Source organism: Rutilus rutilus (assembly GCF_951802725.1).
Source record: "Rutilus rutilus genome assembly, chromosome: 6".
Taxonomy (NCBI): domain Eukaryota; kingdom Metazoa; phylum Chordata; class Actinopteri; order Cypriniformes; family Leuciscidae; genus Rutilus; species Rutilus rutilus.
In genome coordinates this window covers 394,492-414,854 of record NC_140214.1, presented here as the reverse complement: position 1 = coordinate 414,854, position 20,363 = coordinate 394,492, and the positions used below count along the sequence as shown (strand labels likewise).

At 40.9% G+C, this 20,363-nt stretch overlaps 2 protein-coding genes across 15 annotated transcripts; one reads left to right on the top strand and one right to left on the bottom strand.

Moving 5' to 3' along the window:
- Positions 1-211: 211 nt before the first annotated feature.
- Positions 212-10,145, top strand: cirbpa (cold inducible RNA binding protein a). 12 transcript variants are annotated; one of them, XR_014627556.1, is made up of 8 exons: positions 238-329; positions 916-1,021; positions 1,140-1,246; positions 2,003-2,111; positions 2,233-2,389; positions 6,255-6,310; positions 9,058-9,128; positions 9,205-10,145. XR_014627556.1 is itself a non-coding variant. In XM_084410360.1 (7 exons), the coding sequence occupies exons 2-7, from the start codon at positions 922-924 to the stop codon at positions 6,705-6,707; spliced, it is 543 nt and encodes a 180-aa protein (XP_084266486.1). In that variant the 5' UTR covers positions 212-329; positions 916-921; the 3' UTR covers positions 6,708-7,383. The 12 variants fall into 12 exon arrangements, 3 of the variants coding, with proteins under 3 accessions (XP_084266486.1, XP_084266485.1, XP_084266484.1); XR_014627557.1 differs by having other exon boundaries at positions 2,233-2,394; XR_014627558.1 differs by having other exon boundaries at positions 2,003-2,147.
- Positions 10,058-20,363, bottom strand: LOC311291372 (yjeF N-terminal domain-containing 3-like). Of its 3 annotated transcripts, none has more exons than XM_084410355.1 (6): positions 20,086-20,363; positions 15,959-16,067; positions 15,304-15,414; positions 14,350-14,463; positions 10,964-11,114; positions 10,058-10,402 (listed from the first exon to the last, which is right to left on the bottom strand). In XM_084410355.1, the coding sequence occupies exons 1-6, from the start codon at positions 20,130-20,132 to the stop codon at positions 10,206-10,208; spliced, it is 729 nt and encodes a 242-aa protein (XP_084266481.1). In that variant the 5' UTR covers positions 20,133-20,363; the 3' UTR covers positions 10,058-10,205. The 3 variants fall into 3 exon arrangements, with proteins under 3 accessions (XP_084266481.1, XP_084266482.1, XP_084266483.1); XM_084410356.1 differs by having other exon boundaries at positions 10,964-11,108; XM_084410357.1 differs by lacking the exon at positions 20,086-20,363 and adding an exon at positions 18,778-18,915.

The window sequence follows — 20,363 nt, the reverse complement described above, 5'->3', positions numbered from 1 at the left end:
CGTGGGTAATCCATATATATTGCCAGTAATTTAGAGAGTTTTAAGGCAAGTACTTCTCCTTTTCAAACGTTTTAAGCATTAAAATAACATTTTAAAGTAACTGCTTCGAAACAAGCAGAAACTTGAACAAATCTACATATGTTCGTTTAAACTTTAGGTTCATTCGGTTCATTCCGGTTTGTATGTAAATGAGGTTGTGTTTAGGCCCCGCCCCCGAGCGCGCGGGTATATAAGAGGCGCGCGGCTCGTTCCTGCGTCTCTGGAGTTCTGAAGGCGTTCGAGACGCACACACGCCATTTCATCCGCCCGCTACTACTGCGACATCACAGGTACCTCACTTTAAACAACACTCTTTAACTTTACTCGATGTGTTCTTCACTGTATTTATATATGTCTTATTTACCGGTTGGATTGATTAAGATGTGTGCGTGTTTGGCCTTCTCGACTCGCGCGCTGCTTAAAATGGCGGCGCGTGATGGAGATCTTCATCATCCTCATCTGAGATCAACCGTTTAAATCAACCTGTAATATCTTAATCGATACTTTTACAATCAATGATTGAGTATTTTATGTAGTATAATGCGCATATGGTGGTTTCAAATCTGACCTCGTTATATTTTATTCGAGCTTTCGTGTGTTTGTATGGAATCCATTGTTTGACCTAGTTTGAAGCAGCGTGCTCGCGCTGACCCAGATTTAGTGTTTTATTGTCTAAAATACAGGATGAATATTGAAATAATCGATTGATTATCTATTTTAAACGGACAATACACGCTTCCCGCCATTTTATTTATTCATTATTTCCATTTTATCGCCAGGCCGCTATGAGTCATAAATATGCGGATTTTTTTGTACTTTTATATGTGCAGATCTAAACTGTGTTTTAACTCTTTTGTGCAATATTCGTGTTTTTAGCTCAGAATGTCTGACGAAGGAAAGCTGTTTATCGGCGGATTGAGTTTCGACACAACCGAACAGTCGCTAGAAGACGCCTTCTCCAAATATGGCGTCATCACCAACGGTAAGCCCCGCCCTCTCGCCAATCACAGCGCCTCTCTGCGCCCGCGCTGTTTTTGATTGGTTCGTGTGCTTTCTGTGATTTACATAAGTGGCTCATTATTATATTCGTCTCTCTTCAGTTCATGTGGCCCGAAACAGAGAAACCAACAAATCCCGAGGATTCGGCTTTGTGACTTTTGAGAATCCAGATGATGCGAAGGATGCGCTGGAAGGAATGAATGGAAAGGTTAGTTACTGAGACACTTCTAGATCTGACTTGCACTCGAGCACAACAGTTGATTCAAAGTAAAAACCAAAAGTGTTTCTCATTAGATTTAGATGGAAAAACTCCATCTTTTTTTGCATTATTTCAACTTAGGATTTTAAAAAATCATGGTTAACAGTGGAAGTCATAAAAAAATGAATACACCAGTCATAGTGGAAATGATGGGTAAAAAGGTGTATCTATTTTCTGTTCCTCCAAGTATTTGTGTACTTAATTTTTATGTTAGACCGTAACAATTAAAATGCAACAGTGAAACTTTTTTTTGTTAGATGACGAAAATAAAAAATTTACGTTAGACTGCAACAATGAAACTTATTACCCATAATGCTGTGCAGAGTTGAAATGATTGGTAAAGTGGCATATCTACTTCCTGTTCATCCAAGCATTTTTGTCATTAAGCCGCAACAATGAAACTCTTTTTGATGTTAGTCTGCAACAATGAAACATTGATAGACTGCAGCAATTCAACATTTTTGAAAAATTGACGTTAGGCCACAATAATTAAAAGTTTTGGGCATTTCCCATAATGCTGTGCATAGTTTCCTTTATTTCAACTTATTTTAAAATAAACATGGAAGTCGTGGTGAAAAACTACATTACCCATAATGCTGTGCAGAAAACTTCAGCAATCAGAGTTGAAGTGATGGGTGCATGTCTTATCCACTGTGTTCCTCCATGTATTTGTGTACTAACGCCCTCTCTGTGTTGCATGATCAGTCGGTGGATGGGCGTACGATCCGTGTGGACGAGGCCGGGAAGGGTGGCGGCGGAGGAGGAGGACGTTCCGGTGGAGGATCCTACAGAGGAGGAGGAGGGGGAAGAGGAGGTGGGGGTTTCTTCAGGGGAGGCCGAGGAAGAGGAGGTTCGAGAGGTGCTGATCTCTCACAGTGTACGAGTGCTGTGGCATGTTCTCAAAGCTGCGTGTGTTAATGTCTTGCTCTCTGAAGGCGGAGGTGGATATGGCGGTGGAGACCGCGGTTACGGCAGTAGCGACCGTAGTTACGGCGGCGGAGACCGAAGCTACAGCGGCGGATACAAGAGTGGAGGTGGAGGAGGGGGATACTCCTCTGGGGGGGGCGGTGGAGGAGGCTACAACAGGGACAGGTGAGGTGTGTGTGTTTCATCATTATACTACACAGGTGGAGCTATACTGTCACATGACTGATGTGCTGAACTAATGTTGTCTTTTTGACAGATTGCAACAATGTAACACTTTTTGACATTGGACTGCAACCCAAACTATTTTTGGTGTTAGGCAGCAACAATTAAGCTTTTTGACATTAGATACCACAACTAAATGTTTTTAGCCGTTAGTCTGCCACAATTAAACGTTTTTGACGTTAGTCTGCCACAACTAAATGTTTTTGACGTTAGGCCGCCACAATTAATAGTTTTTGACGTTAGACCGCCACAATTAAACGTTTTTGACGTTAGACCGCCACAATTAAATGTTTTTGACGTTAGTCCGCCACAATTAATCGTTTTTGACGTTAGGCCGCCACAATTAATAGTTTTTGACGTTAGGCCGCCCCAACTAAATGTTTTTAGCCGTTAGTCCGCCACAATTAATAGTTTTTGACGTTAGTCTGCCACAATTAAATGTTTTTGACGTTAGTCCGCCACAATTAATAGTTTTTGACGTTAGGCCGCCACAACTAAATGTTTTTAGCCGTTAGTCCGCCACAATTAATAGTTTTTGACGTTAGGCCGCCACAATTAATAGTTTTTGACGTTAGGCCGCCACAATTAAACGTTTTTGACGTTAGTCTGCCACAACTAAATGTTTTTGACGTTAGGCCGCCACAATTAATAGTTTTTGACGTTAGGCCGCCACAACTAAATGTTTTTGACGTTAGACCGCCACAATTAATAGTTTTTGACGTTAGGCCGCCACAACTAAATGTTTTTGACGTTAGACCGCCACAATTAATAGTTTTTGACGTTAGACCGCCACAATTAATAGTTTTTGACGTTAGGCCGCCACAATTAATAGTTTTTGACGTTAGGCCGCCACAATTAATAGTGGTTAGGCCGCCACAATTAATAGTTTTTGACATTAGGCCGCCACAATTAATATTTTTTGACGTTAGGCCGCCACAACTAAATGTTTTTAGCCGTTAGTCCGCCACAATTAATAGTTTTTGACGTTAGTCTGCCACAACTAAATGTTTTTGACGTTAGACCGCCACAATTAATAGTTTTTGACGTTAGGCCGCCACAATTAATAGTTTTTGACGTTAGACCGCCACAATTAAACGTTTTTGACGTTAGACCGCCACAACTAAATGTTTTTGACGTTAGGCCGCCACAATTAATAGTTTTTGACGTTCGACCGCCACAATTAATAGTTTTTGACGTTAGGCAGCCACAACTAAAATTTTTTTTACGTTAGACAATTAAGCTTTTTGACATTAGATACCACAACTAAATGTTTTTAGCCGTTAGTCCGCCACAAAAACGTTTTTGACGTTAGTCCGCCACAATTAAACGTTTTTTACGTTAGACCGCCACAACTAAATGTTTTTAGCCGTTAGACCGCCACAACTAAATGTTTTTAGCCGTTAGACCACCACAATTAAACTTTTTGACATTAGACACCACAACTAAATGTTTTTAGCCGTTAGACCGCCACAACTAAATGTTTTTAGCCGTTAGACCGCCACAATTAAATGTTTTTGACGTTAGTCCGCCACAATTAAACTTTTTGACATTAGACACCACAATTAATCTTTGACGTTAGGCCGCCATAATTAATCGTTTTTGACGTTAGGCCGCCACAACTAAATGTTTTTGACGTTAGACCGCCACAACTAAATGTTTTTAGCCATTAGTCCGCCACAATTAATCGTTTTTGACGTTAGGCCGCCACAACTAATCGTTTTTGACGTTAGGCCGCCACAACTAAATGTTTTTGACGTTAGACCGCCACAATTAATCCTCTTTGACGTTAGACCGCCACAACTAAATGTTTTTGACGTTAGACCGCCACAATTAATCCTCTTTGACGTTAGACCGCCACAACTAATCGTTTTTGACGTTAGGCCGCCACAACTAAATGTTTTTGACGTTAGACCGCCACAATTAATAGTTTTTGACGTTAGACCGCCACAATTAATAGTTTTTGACGTTAGGCCGCCACAATTAATAGTTTTTGACGTTAGGCCGCCACAATTAATAGTGGTTAGGCCGCCACAATTAATAGTTTTTGACATTAGGCCGCCACAATTAATAGTTTTTGACGTTAGGCCGCCACAACTAAATGTTTTTAGCCGTTAGTCCGCCACAATTAATAGTTTTTGACGTTAGTCTGCCACAACTAAATGTTTTTGACGTTAGACCGCCACAATTAATAGTTTTTGACGTTAGGCCGCCACAATTAATAGTTTTTGACGTTAGACCGCCACAATTAAACGTTTTTGACGTTAGACCGCCACAACTAAATGTTTTTGACGTTAGGCCGCCACAATTAATAGTTTTTGACGTTCGACCGCCACAATTAATAGTTTTTGACGTTAGGCAGCCACAACTAAAATTTTTTTTACGTTAGACAATTAAGCTTTTTGACATTAGATACCACAACTAAATGTTTTTAGCCGTTAGTCCGCCACAAAAACGTTTTTGACGTTAGTCCGCCACAATTAAACGTTTTTTACGTTAGACCGCCACAACTAAATGTTTTTAGCCGTTAGACCGCCACAACTAAATGTTTTTAGCCGTTAGACCACCACAATTAAACTTTTTGACATTAGACACCACAACTAAATGTTTTTAGCCGTTAGACCGCCACAACTAAATGTTTTTAGCCGTTAGACCGCCACAATTAAATGTTTTTGACGTTAGTCCGCCACAATTAAACTTTTTGACATTAGACACCACAATTAATCATCTTTGACGTTAGGCCGCCATAATTAATCGTTTTTGACGTTAGGCCGCCACAACTAAATGTTTTTGACGTTAGACCGCCACAACTAAATGTTTTTAGCCATTAGTCCGCCACAATTAATCGTTTTTGACGTTAGGCCGCCACAACTAATCGTTTTTGACGTTAGGCCGCCACAACTAAATGTTTTTGACGTTAGACCGCCACAATTAATCCTCTTTGACGTTAGACCGCCACAACTAAATGTTTTTGACGTTAGACCGCCACAATTAATCCTCTTTGACGTTAGACCGCCACAACTAATCGTTTTTGACGTTAGGCCGCCACAACTAAATGTTTTTGACGTTAGACCGCCACAATTAATCCTCTTTGACGTTAGACCGCCACAATAGTTTTTGACGTTAGACCGCCACAACTAAATGTTTTTGACGTTAGACCGCCACAATTAATCATCTTTGACGTTAGACCGCCACAATTAATCGTTTTTGACGTTAGGCCGCCACAACTAATCGTTTTTGACGTTAGGCCGCCACAACTAAATGTTTTTGACGTTAGACCGCCACAATTAATCCTCTTTGACGTTAGGCCGCCACAACTAAATGTTTTTGACGTTAGACCGCCACAATTAATCCTCTTTGACGTTAGACCGCCACAATTAATCCTCTTTGACGTTAGACCGCCACAATAGTTTTTGACGTTAGGCCGCCACAACTAAATGTTTTTGACGTTAGACCGCCACAATTAATCCTCTTTGACGTTAGACCGCCACAATTAATCCTCTTTGACGTTAGACCGCCACAATTAATCCTCTTTGACGTTAGACCGCCACAATTAATCATCTTTGACGTTAGACCGCCACAATAGTTTTTGACGTTAGGCCGCCACAACTAAATGTTTTTGACGTTAGACCGCCACAATCGTCTTTGACGTTAGACCGCCACAATTAATCTTAACTAATATTTAGATTAAATAAAACTTTTTATTTTACATTAGACTGCAAGAATCAGTGCAATATGTCAGCAGTAAAAAAAAAAGCTAATAATTCAGCAATTGTGCATTTCTCACGCGTGTGTTTGTCTGTGTGTGCAGGAGTTCCAGTTACGGCGATCGAGGCAGCTCTTACAGAGATAGCTATGATAGCTATGGTACGTATTAGCTTCTTCGCCTCTACAATCCCCATACGAGCATGTCGCCGCAGACTGGTAAAACAGGCTTTTCTTGAGTTTCTACAACCGGGGCGGATTAGTCAAGTCATTTCTACTTTTTTTTTTACATGGATTAATAAAACAAATGCTTTAATGCCACAATTTTCAATTTGGATCTCAATCTTCATGACAAGTAATAAAAAAAAACCCCAAAATGACTCATCCGATCATCTCCATTGGAGGAACGGTTGCCCTCATTCTCCGGATCGCTCGAAACGACCCTGTTTTCATGTCTTTGCTCTGGTTGGTTAGCTAGCGGGATTTTTGTGTCTTAAACCTGTTGAGATTCTTCAGTGTCTTGATGTGTGATACTTCCTCCTCAGCTGTACACGAGTAAAACCCAAGACCCGACACGACACTGGCCGAGCGTTTCTAAAGACTCATGGATCTATTCTTGGATTTGTTTTGTAGCTGTTCTCCCTGTTTCTGTTCTGTTCTTGTACTTTTAAGAAAAAGGCCGTTTCTGTTCATCAAGCCGTGAACGAACGAATGTGTTCACGTGTCACGAAGAGCGCCGACTGGTTCCTCCACCTTGATAAACGTTATATTTGACCAATCTCCACTGTCACAGTGGGTCCCTGTGCTTTACGGGGAGAGTGTGTTTGCTCAACGAAAGCCTCTGTTAATTCCATTACTGTTCCAGTAGATCTAGTCTCTCATTAAGAGGACGGCTCCTTTTGTTACTTTTGCTAAGCCAGGCATTGATTTGTCCATGTCCAGTTTCCAAAAAGTGAATTCCTTTCAGCCTGGTGTCCGTCGCTGCTGTTCTCGAGGGTCTCTGCTCGACGCCTGCATTTTAATCATGGACTCTTGACTAACATATATCCAATATTTACTTGAAAGAGAACCAGAAATTGTTAACAGTACACTCCAGAACTGGGGAAATCCTTGTGCTCTTGTTTTTTCTTTGTATCAGAATTTGACTCACTATTTTGTTTTTATTCTCTTTTTTTTTTTTGTTGCTCTTCAATTGTGGCTTCATGGAGCCTATTAAACGAAACGATTTGTTCAAACGCTTTGAATTCTGTTGTTGCCTTTCAAAAGAATCTTCAAGTCAAGATGGGAAGAACATGAGGTTCATAAAGGAGTTCAGGTTACCATAATCAGGGAAGCTGCATTAAACTCTTGATAACTTCAGTGCACACTCAGTATATTAGTGAACGCAGCCGATTTAAATGCAGAGAATTACTACTTTTACTATTAAGAATGTGTGCTAAAAATATACAGGGTAATAAGAATTATTAAATTGTAGCTTTTTAAAATTGAATACTTGGCTACTATTAGCATAAACTAACTACTATTTGTTTTTTATGCATTTACAATTGAAGTTGAATAATTTTGCTGAATTTAAAAAATGTAAAATCTTCGTTCTGGTTCCTGTTAGTCATGGATTAAAAATATAGTAAAGCGGATTCAAATGCAGAGAATCAAGTTTAATAGCTTTAGCTAGCTCTTAAAGCAGAAATTAAGAAAGGAAGAGTAATAAGTAAAAGTGAAAATTTAGCAGTCATTTTCATAACTTTATGCATTAAATTTAAAGTGTAGCTGAATTTAAATGATTGAGTTTAATATCTTAGTGCTGGTTCCCAGTGCTGTATCAGTCATGCACTCAAAACAAGTAAATTAGCTCATTTAAATGCTGAGAATGAATTAAATGACTTTAAGTGCGTGAATTAAATGTATTCTGAGTAATGAAAAAAATTATTCGTAATATAAATTACTTATGTATTTTAAGTAATTTTAAAAAGCTTTTTAAAATTAATGAATTTAATATTTTTAGCGCAAGTGCTCTTCAATAATTAAATCTGTTAGTCGTGCGTTAATGTAAATGTTGCATTTAAATAATGCAGAGAATCTTTAATATTGAATATAATTCGTCTTATTTTCATTACTGTATTTTGTTTTTCATTCTGAACTAAATCTATGTTGTAACTGAAGCGCACCATCATAATGCTAAAGTTACAGGAATAGGAACGAGTGGATGTGCCTTTTTCCACACACAACTAATGATGCAATGAGGATTAATTTACTTTGACCATTAACACCCCAAACCCAGTGTCACAAAGCAGGAGCGCATGAAACAGTCCTGGATATGATCATCACAAGGGTTGAGGTTAACTAGATCATCCGGAAGAACATGATCTCTTTAAAGATGAACATTAATAGATGCTTAAAACCAAAGAGAGTTTTTAATGTCACTTTTTCAACTAAAACCATGTTAATGTAGTTTAATAGTTCAGCCCTGATCGGGTTCATTAAAGGTCCTCCTCGACCTCTCCAGGGGAGCTGTTAGGGAACGCTAACATGCTAGTTTGATGAGTGTTCTCCACCCAATGCTTCTGCTCCTGTAAAGACTCGTGCCGGATCTCCTTCTGAAGCGAAGCCCGAGCGCTCAGTAGTGTGTGAGGTAACCTTCCTTTGCTCATGTTCATGTGTAATGTGCTTCAGCTGCGTCTCGTGGTGCTGTAGATCTGATCCCGGGACGTTAAACCACTCAGTGCTTCAGAGTACACACACACACACACACACACACACACACACACACACACACACACACACAGCTCAATCTGTGAGACTTTACCTTAGCTCTGAGTTCAGCACTGTTTTAGACCAGACTAAAGCTTGTTTTGTGCTAGCGTGCGAGTCCTGTGTTCGAGGGTTAATTCTCTTCCTTTGGTTTTATCCAGGTTAGTTTCTGACCGTTTAGAAGAAGGTCGAGGCCGTCGAACGCTGTTTTTCCCCGAGAGGAACGGGTGAGGTGCGTATCACACTTCAACATCTTATCATCACATGTAGAAGCAGTAGAGTCTGATCTGAGTGTCTTCTGGTTTCAGGTTCCAGATGAAGAAGATGAAGATGATGAGGAGGAGTTGCTGTGATTAATGAGTGTTTAAATGTGCACTTCTCAGGGTTTCTGCAGGTCCGCACACACACATCAAGGCCTGAAGACGAGCAGAATGACTTACTTTATAAAGTCACGGTATCAAAAAAATCAATATCTTCCTCAGTGTTTTCGTCCTGTTTTCTAAAACAACTTTAACTCAAGATACACTTCAGATGCAAATGTAAAACGTCAAGTTTTCAAATCTTCAAATCTTTGTTCTTTTAATCATAAACTTGCTTCATTTTGATCAATTTAGCAGAAAAAATGATACATTTACTGGAGATACAAAATGACAGAATATTAAGAAACTTGAGACACTTGAAAACACTGGAGGATTGTGGAAATAAGATGTTTTTGTGCCGTGTGATCAGAGGAGCTAAAGTTATACTTCCAGATTCTATTGGTGGGAATCGAGAGATTCATGAACTAACAAATCTGTTGGTTCCAAACTCTGACGTGTTGCTAACACACACACACACACACACACACACAACTCGTGTTTCTCAGACAGAACATGCTGATGTTCATGTGTTGCCTTCAATTTATTCCTTACATTTCTTTACGTGGTCCTAAAAAGCTCTTTAAAAGTCTTACATGTACCGTCACCAAACCTGCAGAAACCCTGACTGGCATCACCGCCACATCATGAGCGCTTGCTGTCAGTACATCTGGATGTTGAAGGGCCAGGGCTTACACTGCCATGACTCTGATCTCCAGGGCTTGCACTGCCATGACTCTGATCTGAGTTTTAAAGAGTGTTTAGATCTTGTGTTCTGAAATGGTCATGATCAGCCTCATGCTTTGGACAAAAACACGCTTTATTTAGTAACTGTAACACTGGAAGAACATTGAGCAGACATTTATACTTTAATAAAGTCAAACATTCACATGGCTGTTGTTGACTGGTGTTTGTGTCCCTCGATCTACACACACACACACACACACACTCGATCACAGCTCCACGACTGGGTCGGTCCCAGGAAAGGGGGGCAGGTTCAGCTCGTACTTCTTCTGGATGTCGTAGGGAAGGAAGCGTCCCGCCAGGAAGTGAGATCCGGGGAAACTCCGAGCGCATCGCTTGGGAATCATCAGGGAAACCAGGAGCGCAGGACTGATTCCCTCAGGACGAGGTTCATCCGCATCCCAGCCTGTGGACACACACACACACACACACACACACACACACACACACACAGGTGCTTATAGAAGGAACCCTAGTGTTCTGGACTCTAGTTAAAGAACCCTTCATGCCAAACAGGTTCTAGTCTAGGAGAAAAGTTTTTAAGTTTTTTCACATTTTTCTGCTGATAAAGTGTTAATGAGGTGTTTAAATATTAAAATGCATTAAAAAAAACAATGCATGATGGGAACTCCTAAAAAGTTCTATACTGATATATTCTTCTATATAAATATTCTGAATTAAACAACTCATTAACATATTTTATCAGCAGAAAATGTTAATGCATAAAAAAAACTGATGTGAACCCCCTGAAAGGTTCTATACATAAAATGTCCTACTGATAAAGTATGTTAACGAGTTATTTAATTCAGAACGTTTTATTAAAATTAGAATGTGTAAGAATACATGATGCATGATGGGAACCCTTAGGTTCTACATCTACCAAACCTGCCACTCATGATCGAGATGCTCATGCTCATGAACTCTCACTGCTAATACTCGAGCGGGTCAGCACTGAGCGGGTTAGCACCTGACGGGATGTCCAGGCTGGCGATCGGGACTTTGAGTCCTTGTAGAGTCTGCAGAACTCCAGTCAAGGGCTCGCCGACCGACGCCAGGTCTGTTTCGGGACCCAGAACCGCGTCCACAACCAGGTTATACGCGTCGTTGAGGAGCTGCAGCTTCAAGAAGAAAACCAGAGAACGTTATTATTGATCATCTGTGCGACTAAATCACTGATTCCCCTGTTCATTCTCACAGATCAAACTAGTTTTCTTGACCATAATGCATCAGTTAAGAAACTATACTTCAGAGTTCTAATGTTAACAGGCACAACTTTTGACTTAACCTTTGTTACCGTTAAATAACATTTAGTAAAAATACAATTGCTCATGTTCATTAATGCATTCAGTAATGTTATGTTAATGTTATGATACTTTGTTGCTGTCTGGGAAGGAAAACTCAACACTACAACAAACTACTTTTCTTCAGAAAGCATTAAGAAGTGTTTGGCCTGAAACACTTTTTTTGGCCCTGTTTGCAGTGGTTTAGCCTGGTTTAGTCTGGTTTATCTGACCTCGTTGGGGAGGTAGGAGAGGAAGGTTTAGTCTGGTTTAGCCTGGTTTAGTCTGGTTTATCTGACCTCGTTGGGGAGGTAGGAGAGGAAGGTTTATTCTGGTTTAGCCTGGTTTAGTCTGGTTTATCTGACCTCGTTGGGGAGGTAGGAGAGGGAGGTTTAGTCTGGTTTAGCCTGGTTTATCTGACCTCGTTGGGCAGGTAGGAGAGGGAGGTTTAGTCTGGTTTAGCCTGGTTTATCTGACCTCGTTGGGGAGGTAGGAGAGGGAGGTTTAGTCTGGTTTATCTGACCTCATTGGGGAGGTAGGAGAGGAAGGTTTAGCCTGGTTTAGTCTGGTTTATCTGACCTCGTTGGGGAGGTAGGAGAGGAAGGTTTATTCTGGTTTAGCCTGGTTTAGTCTGGTTTATCTGACCTCGTTGGGGAGGTAGGAGAGGGAGGTTTAGTCTGGTTTAGCCTGGTTTAGTCTGGTTTATCTGACCTTGTTGGGGAGGTAGGAGAGGGAGGTTTAGTCTGGTTTAGCCTGGTTTAGTCTGGTTTATCTGACCTCGTTGGGGAGGTAGGAGAGGGAGGTTTAGTCTGGTTTAGCCTGGTTTAGTCTGGTTTATCTGACCTCGTTGGGGAGGTAGGAGAGGAAGGTTTAGTCTGGTTTAGCCTGGTTTAGTCTGGTTTATCTGACCTCGTTGGGGAGGTAGGAGAGGAAGGTTTATTCTGGTTTAGCCTGGTTTAGTCTGGTTTATCTGACCTCGTTGGGGAGGTAGGAGAGGGAGGTTTAGTCTGGTTTAGCCTGGTTTATCTGACCTCGTTGGGCAGGTAGGAGAGGGAGGTTTAGTCTGGTTTAGCCTGGTTTATCTGACCTCGTTGGGGAGGTAGGAGAGGGAGGTTTAGTCTGGTTTATCTGACCTCATTGGGGAGGTAGGAGAGGAAGGTTTAGCCTGGTTTAGTCTGGTTTATCTGACCTCGTTGGGGAGGTAGGAGAGGAAGGTTTATTCTGGTTTAGCCTGGTTTAGTCTGGTTTATCTGACCTCGTTGGGGAGGTAGGAGAGGGAGGTTTAGTCTGGTTTAGCCTGGTTTAGTCTGGTTTATCTGACCTTGTTGGGGAGGTAGGAGAGGGAGGTTTAGTCTGGTTTAGCCTGGTTTAGTCTGGTTTATCTGACCTCGTTGGGGAGGTAGGAGAGGGAGGTTTAGTCTGGTTTAGCCTGGTTTAGTCTGGTTTATCTGACCTCGTTGGGGAGGTAGGAGAGGAAGGTTTATTCTGGTTTAGCCTGGTTTAGTCTGGTTTATCTGACCTCGTTGGGGAGGTAGGAGAGGGAGGTTTAGTCTGGTTTAGCCTGGTTTAGTCTGGTTTATCTGACCTCGTTGGGCAGGTAGGAGAGGGAGGTTTAGTCTGGTTTAGCCTGGTTTATCTGACCTCGTTGGGGAGGTAGGAGAGGGAGGTTTAGTCTGGTTTATCTGACCTCATTGGGGAGGTAGGAGAGGAAGGTTTAGCCTGGTTTATCTGACCTTGTTGGTGAGGTAGGAGAGGAAGGTTTAGCCTGGTTTAGTCTGGTTTATCTGACCTCGTTGGGGAGGTAGGAGAGGGAGGTTTAGTCTGGTTTAGCCTGGTTTAGTCTGGTTTATCTGACCTCGTTGGGGAGGTAGGAGAGGAAGGTTTAGCCTGGTTTATCTGACCTCGTTGGGGAGGTAGGAGAGGAAGGTTTAGCCTGGTTTAGTCTGGTTTATCTGACCTCGTTGGGGAGGTAGGAGAGGAAGGTTTAGCCTGGTTTATCTGACCTCATTGGGGAGGTAGGAGAGGAAGGTTTAGCCTGGTTTATCTGACCTCGTTGGGGAGGTAGGAGAGGAAGGTTTAGCCTGGTTTAGTCTGGTTTATCTGACCTCGTTGGGGAGGTAGGAGAGGAAGGTTTAGCCTGGTTTAGTCTGGTTTATCTGACCTCGTTGGGGAGGTAGGAGAGGAAGGTTTATTCTGGTTTAGCCTGGTTTAGTCTGGTTTATCTGACCTCGTTGGGCAGGTAGGAGAGGGAGGTTTAGTCTGGTTTAGCCTGGTTTATCTGACCTCGTTGGGGAGGTAGGAGAGGGAGGTTTAGTCTGGTTTAGCCTGGTTTATCTGACCTCGTTGGGGAGGTAGGAGAGGAAGGTTTATTCTGGTTTAGCCTGGTTTAGTCTGGTTTATCTGACCTCGTTGGGCAGGTAGGAGAGGAAGGTTTAGCCTGGTTTATCTGACCTCGTTGGGCAGGTAGGAGAGGGAGGTTTAGTCTGGTTTATCTGACCTCATTGGGGAGGTAGGAGAGGAAGGTTTAGCCTGGTTTATCTGACCTCGTTGGGGAGGTAGGAGAGGAAGGTTTAGCCTGGTTTAGTCTGGTTTATCTGACCTCGTTGGGGAGGTAGGAGAGGGAGGTTTAGTCTGGTTTAGCCTGGTTTAGTCTGGTTTATCTGACCTCGTTGGGGAGGTAGGAGAGGGAGGTTTAGCCTGGTTTATCTGACCTCGTTGGGGAGGTAGGAGAGGGAGGTTTAGCCTGGTTTATCTGACCTCGTTGGGGAGGTAGGAGAGGGAGGTTTAGTCTGGTTTATCTGACCTCGTTGGGCAGGTAGGAGAGGGAGGTTTAGCCTGGTTTAGTCTGGTTTATCTGACCTCGTTGGGGAGGTAGGAGAGGAAGGTTTAGCCTGGTTTATCTGACCTCGTTGGGGAGGTAGGAGAGGGAGGTTTAGTCTGGTTTAGCCTGGTTTATCTGACCTCGTTGGGGAGGTAGGAGAGGGAGGTTTAGCCTGGTTTAGTCTGGTTTATCTGACCTCGTTGGGCAGGTAGGAGAGGAAAGTTTAGTCCGGTTTAGTCTGGTTTATCTGACCTCGTTGGGCAGGTAGGAGAGGAAGGGCAGGTCCATCCGCTCGCACTGCACCGTCAGGTCCTGATGGAGGCGGTCCGAGGAGCGTTTGGGACAGAACACAGTGGGAATGTAATCCTGTCACACACACACACACACACAGATCCGTCACTCAGGGCTCCTCTTTAACTACTCCATGAAAGTTTTGTGAAAATGATCATAAATCCAGGGTTCGTACAAGTGCTCTAAGAGCCTGAATTTGACTCTCTGAAATGTAAGTCCTGGAAAACCCTTGAAAATATTTATGGAAAGGGACTTGAAAAGTGCTTGAATTATTGAAAGACAAGATATGTGAAATTAGTGTTTCATTTTACCAATAAAACAATCTTTTCACGCAAAATTAAAGCTGCAGTCTGTCTGATATAGAGGCGTTTCTCACGGCTATGAGTGTGATATATTGCTCATATAAATATCCAAGGATATGATACAGCTTTCATTCTTCGGCTCAATCATATATTCATGTGAGGAAAAATCAGTGTGAATAAAGAAAGCGATATCTTTGTCATAGTATCCTTTCAATGGCAGTTGCATGTGCTGCACTTTTATTAGTATATTTTTATTCATCTTTTTCAATTTTTTTGAATTTGAAAGAAAATAAAGATATTGTTTGATAAGTGAGATCTCTGACTGTAGTCCTTGAAAACAATAAAGAACCTTTTTGTTTTTCAATTTTGTGTCGGAAACATTTGCATTCCATGACTTTTTATCTCACAATCCAATATTTTGTCCAAAAAAAGAAAAGATTCACAACCAACAGTGAGGAATAGATTCCGTCATGTTCGGGAATGGAGCATCTCTATCGATGACTGAAGTGTGTGTGTTCATCGGTCATGATGACTGAAGTGTGTGTGTTCATCGGTCATGATGACTGAAGTGTGTGTGTTCATCGGTCATGATCGGTCGTGTGTTTTCACTCACGAACACATGGAGATGTCGAGCACACGCGAGTCCCACACACCCGTTCTGATCCGGTCCACAGATCACCAGAATCGTGGCCTGGCGTTTCTCCAGAGACGAGAGCGGGAAGGCCTGAGAGAGATCATCACATCCCTGATCAACTACTAATAATTACTAACAAACAGAAAGACTGTCTTTCTACTTTAATTCAATGTGTTACGAACCAACTCATAAATTGCTAATAAGTTTCACAAATCATTTCTGAGTGAAAATTGTTTCTACAAGGACAAAAAGTTGGTGTAGAATTTACTCAAATTGTCACAAATAATCACAAAGAATTGGCAAGTAATGCATGTGAAGTAGATGAAATGAAATAGAATTTTCTTGTTCAATGAAAAATGCATCAAAATGAAGTGAGTTTAAGATAACAAGAACTAATATCTGCCAATAAAGTCAGAAAAATAAATTGAATTCAAAGTGAAAATAGGTGTATTTTTCTGACTCCTTTGACAGATATTAGTAAGCACAAACTCACTTCATTTTGACAGTTTTTTTCTGTAAACAAGACTTAATATCTTCAGTCATTTTGCTCCAGTAAATGTATTACAGGAAAGTGTTGTTTTCATACGGTATTTCAAAAACGATTACATGAATGGTGAATGTAATGATGAAAGACCTTTGCGATGGCGTTCGCACACGCGTGTCCCAGAATCTCCGTCAGCTGTTGCCGTCCGAAACCATAATCCCTTAGCAACTCCGTCTCCATGGAAACTGCCTCCTCTTTACTGTAAATATGATAAATAAACAACTTGGGATGAACTCTGGAAATATACTAGTTTTAAACATGAGTAATGAAAGTTAAACCTGCAAGAAATGGAAATGAATGTATGACTAAAAGCAGTAAGTGCTGATCATCGTCATCGGGATTTGTGTTTGCTCCAGGACTCCTGTGGGAAGATGATCCGCTGCCCTTCTGTGATCGGGATCGATAGGGAATCCCTGAGGTGTTCGGCTCCTCAGTTCCTGAACTCATGCAGGGAAACGACCCGACAACAGATCCTTCCCCACACGAGCCCGAACATCAGATCAAATCATCATTCGCTTCAGCATCTTGAGACTCAGCCAAAGCTGGAACACTTCCCTCGACGGTCTGCAGCGCGTCACATCTGTACCATGAAATCATCACACTGAAACTCTGAAACACTGAAACTCTGAAACCACTGAATCACTGAAACACTGAAACCACTGAAACCACTGAAACTCTGAAGCACTGAAACCACTGAAACTCTGAACCACTGAAACTCTGAAACTCTGAAGCACTGAAACCACTGAAACTCTGAAACACTGAATCACTGAAACTCTGAAACACTGAAACTCTGAAGCACTGAAACACTGAAACACTGAAACCACTGAACCACTGAAACACTGAATCACTGAGACACTGAATCACTGAAACACTGAAACACTGAATCACTGAGACACTGAATCACTGAAACACTGAATCACTGAGACACTGAATCACTGAAACACTGAATCACTGAGACACTGAATCACTGAAACACTGAATCACTGAGACACTGAATCACTGAAACACTGAATCACTGAGACACTGAATCACTGAAACACTGAAACACTGAATCACTGAGACACTGAATCACTGAAACACTGAATCACTGAGACACTGAATCACTGAACCACTGAAACACTGAATCACTGAAACACTGAAACACTGAAACACTGAAACACTGAATCACTGAGACACTGAATCACTGAACCACTGAAACACTGAAACACTGAATCACTGAAACTCTGAAACACTGAAACTCTGAAGCACTGAAACACTGAAACACTGAAACCACTGAACCACTGAATCACTGAATCACTGAACCACTGAAACACTGAAACACTGAAACACTGAAACACTGAAACACTGAATCACTGAGACACTGAATCACTGAATCACTGAATCACTGAACCACTGAAACACTGAACCACTGAAACACTGAATCACTGAAACACTGAAACACTGAAACACTGAAACACTGAATCACTGAGACACTGAATCACTGAACCACTGAAACACTGAAACACTGAATCACTGAAACTCTGAAACACTGAAACTCTGAAGCACTGAAACACTGAAACACTGAAACCACTGAATCACTGAAACACTGAATCACTGAACCACTGAAACACTGAAACACTGAAACCACTGAACCACTGAATCACTGAATCACTGAACCACTGAAACACTGAAACTCTGAAACACTGAAACACTGAAACACTGAATCACTGAGACACTGAATCACTGAACCACTGAAACACTGAAACACTGAATCACTGAAACTCTGAAACACTGAAACTCTGAAGCACTGAAACACTGAAACACTGAAACCACTGAACCACTGAATCACTGAATCACTGAACCACTGAAACACTGAAACACTGAAACACTGAAACACTGAAACACTGAATCACTGAGACACTGAATCACTGAATCACTGAATCACTGAACCACTGAAACACTGAACCACTGAAACACTGAATCACTGAAACACTGAAACACTGAAACACTGAAACACTGAATCACTGAGACACTGAATCACTGAACCACTGAAACACTGAAACACTGAATCACTGAAACTCTGAAACACTGAAACTCTGAAGCACTGAAACACTGAAACACTGAAACCACTGAATCACTGAAACACTGAATCACTGAACCACTGAAACACTGAAACACTGAAACCACTGAACCACTGAATCACTGAATCACTGAACCACTGAAACACTGAAACACTGAAACACTGAATCACTGAGACACTGAATCACTGAATCACTGAACCACTGAAACACTGAAACTCTGAAACACTGAAACACTGAAACACTGAAACTCTGAACCACTGAAACACTGAAACACTGAAACCACTGAACCACTGAACCACTGAATCACTGAACCACTGAAACACTGAAACTCTGAAACACTGAATCACTGAAACACTGAATCACTGAAACACTGAAACACTGAGAGAGTTTAATCATTTTAACATTATAAAATGTCTTTACTCTCACTTGTGATCAATCTAATGCGTCCTTGATGCATAAGAGCATGAATTTCTAATCTCTCTTCCCTCAAACGTTTGAATGGTAGCGTATGACGGTTTCCACACAAATCTGAAGCAGCACAACTGTGTTCAACACTGATAATAATCATAAATGTTTCTTGATCATCAAATCCTCATATTAGAGTGATTTGTGAAGGATCATGTGACACTGAAGACTGGAGTAATGATGCTGAACATTCAGCTTTGATCACAGGAATAAATTACACTTTACTGTATATTCACATAGAAAACAGATGATTTACATTAGAATAATATTTCACTTCTCAGCCTTGGTGCGAAGAAGAGACTTCCTTCAAAACATTAAAACATCTTAAATATTCATAACTTCTGACTGACAGTGTTCTCCAATCATTTTTGTTTAATTACTTACATGAAAAAAAAAAGAAATCATTTTTCCAGTGCATGAGCCGTTTAATGAATCAGAATTTGTCCTGTTCTGCATCCAGGATTGTGTTTGTCTTCCTGTAATAATGTGTATTTCTCAGCGTGTGTTCAGATCTCAGTCTGTGACGGATCAGCCGGATGAGGAGCGGATTAAAGCTTCGGTCTCCCGCTCGGATCAGGAGGATCAGGATATTCAGGAGCACATTACTGTTCTAATAAACTTATATTACTATCATAATATCCCAGTGAAGAGAGAGAGTCAGGACGTCTTCCTCAGAAAACATCTTTCATGTGTTTCTGGGAAACTTTAACTCTTGTAAAAAAGACTTTGGCAGAAATAAATGCAAGACAAAGTGCTTTAATGAGCTGTAGAACAACCGCAGGACTGTGTGTGTGTGTGTGTGTGTGTGTGTGTGTTGAGCTTATAATACAAGACAATAAAGCAGTTCTAGATATACTGATATAGAGATACACTGCAAAAACATGATGTTCCTCCTCAGTGTTTCTGACTCGTTCTCCAGCACTAACATCTAAACATTCTCACATCAAGATTCATTTACTGGAGAAGAAGCAACATTACTGAAGATATTAAGTAAAAAAATGAATATAAAAATGAAGTGTTTAAAACAAGAACAAATATCTGCCAATGGAGTCAGAAAAATAATCTTGTTTTACTCTGAATTAAGTTTATCTTTCTGACTCCATTGGCATAAATTTGCTCTTATTTTAAACACAAACTCACTCACTCATTTTTTACTTAATATCTTTAGTCATTTTGCTTCTCCAGTAAATATGTAGAGAGTTTTATAACTAAAACTAAAACCTTTTTTTTTTTTTTTAAACATGAAATAAAATGAACATTAACAGAAATAAACCAAAGTTTCAAACAATTTAAGCTTATTCTAATGCAGCCAGTTGCTAAGGCAAGATTTTTCAGATTTTAACTTGATGTACTAAAATTGTAAAGCTAAAATAAAAAAATAGCTATAAATATATACATATTTAAATATATATACAAAATCACTAAAACTTAAACTAAAATTAAAATAACATGAAAATATAAACTAAAATATAAAAAAACGAATATAAAATTAAAATAGTATCTCAATGATAATAAAATAACACTTCATTTTGATACATTTTTACAATTTTGCTTCTTCTCCAGTAAATGCATCTTGATTTAAGAATGTTTAGATGTTTGTGTTGGAGAACGAGACAGAAACACTGAGGAATTTTGCAGTGCACAGGTGTGTGTGTGTGTGTGTGTGTGTGTGTGTGTGTGTGTGTGTTTTACCTGAGGTATCTGAGCGCTTCCACACACTCCTGATTCCTGCTGTTCATCTTCACTGAAATAAAAACACGAACTGGAGGAGTTTCAGGCTTTCACTTCTTCTCGTCTCACTTTCTGCTCGTGATGTGAGAAGATGAAGCTGGTCATGAGAGTCTGCCACGCGAGAGCCAATCAGAGAGCAGCAGGAGCAGGAGGAGCCTTCTGATTGGCTGATGGGATTCTTCACGCTGACCTGAGAGTCTCGCACATCTTCATCACATACTGAAGATTCGCTCTGTGTT

What these genes read in the sequence shown, in the direction of transcription:
- cirbpa (XM_084410358.1), top strand. Translation starts at nt 922, where the DNA reads ATGTCTGACGAAGGAAAGCTGTTTATCGGCGGATTGAGTTTCGACACA. An exon ending in AGGAAGAGGAGGTTCGAGAG is followed by an intron (nt 2,157 to 2,232) that starts GTGCTGATCTCT and finishes TGCTCTCTGAAG; the next exon opens with GCGGAGGTGGATATGGCGGT. An exon ending in GGAGGCTACAACAGGGACAG is followed by an intron (nt 2,390 to 6,254) that starts GTGAGGTGTGTG and finishes CTGTGTGTGCAG; the next exon opens with GAGTTCCAGTTACGGCGATC.
- LOC311291372 (XM_084410355.1), bottom strand. Translation starts at nt 20,132, where the DNA reads ATGAACAGCAGGAATCAGGAGTGTGTGGAAGCGCTCAGATACCTCAG. An exon ending in GAAGCGCTCAGATACCTCAG is followed by an intron (nt 16,068 to 20,085) that starts GTAAAACACACA and finishes TCATATTTACAG; the next exon opens with TAAAGAGGAGGCAGTTTCCA. An exon ending in CAGCCTGGACATCCCGTCAG is followed by an intron (nt 10,403 to 10,963) that starts GTGCTAACCCGC and finishes GTGTGTCCACAG; the next exon opens with GCTGGGATGCGGATGAACCT.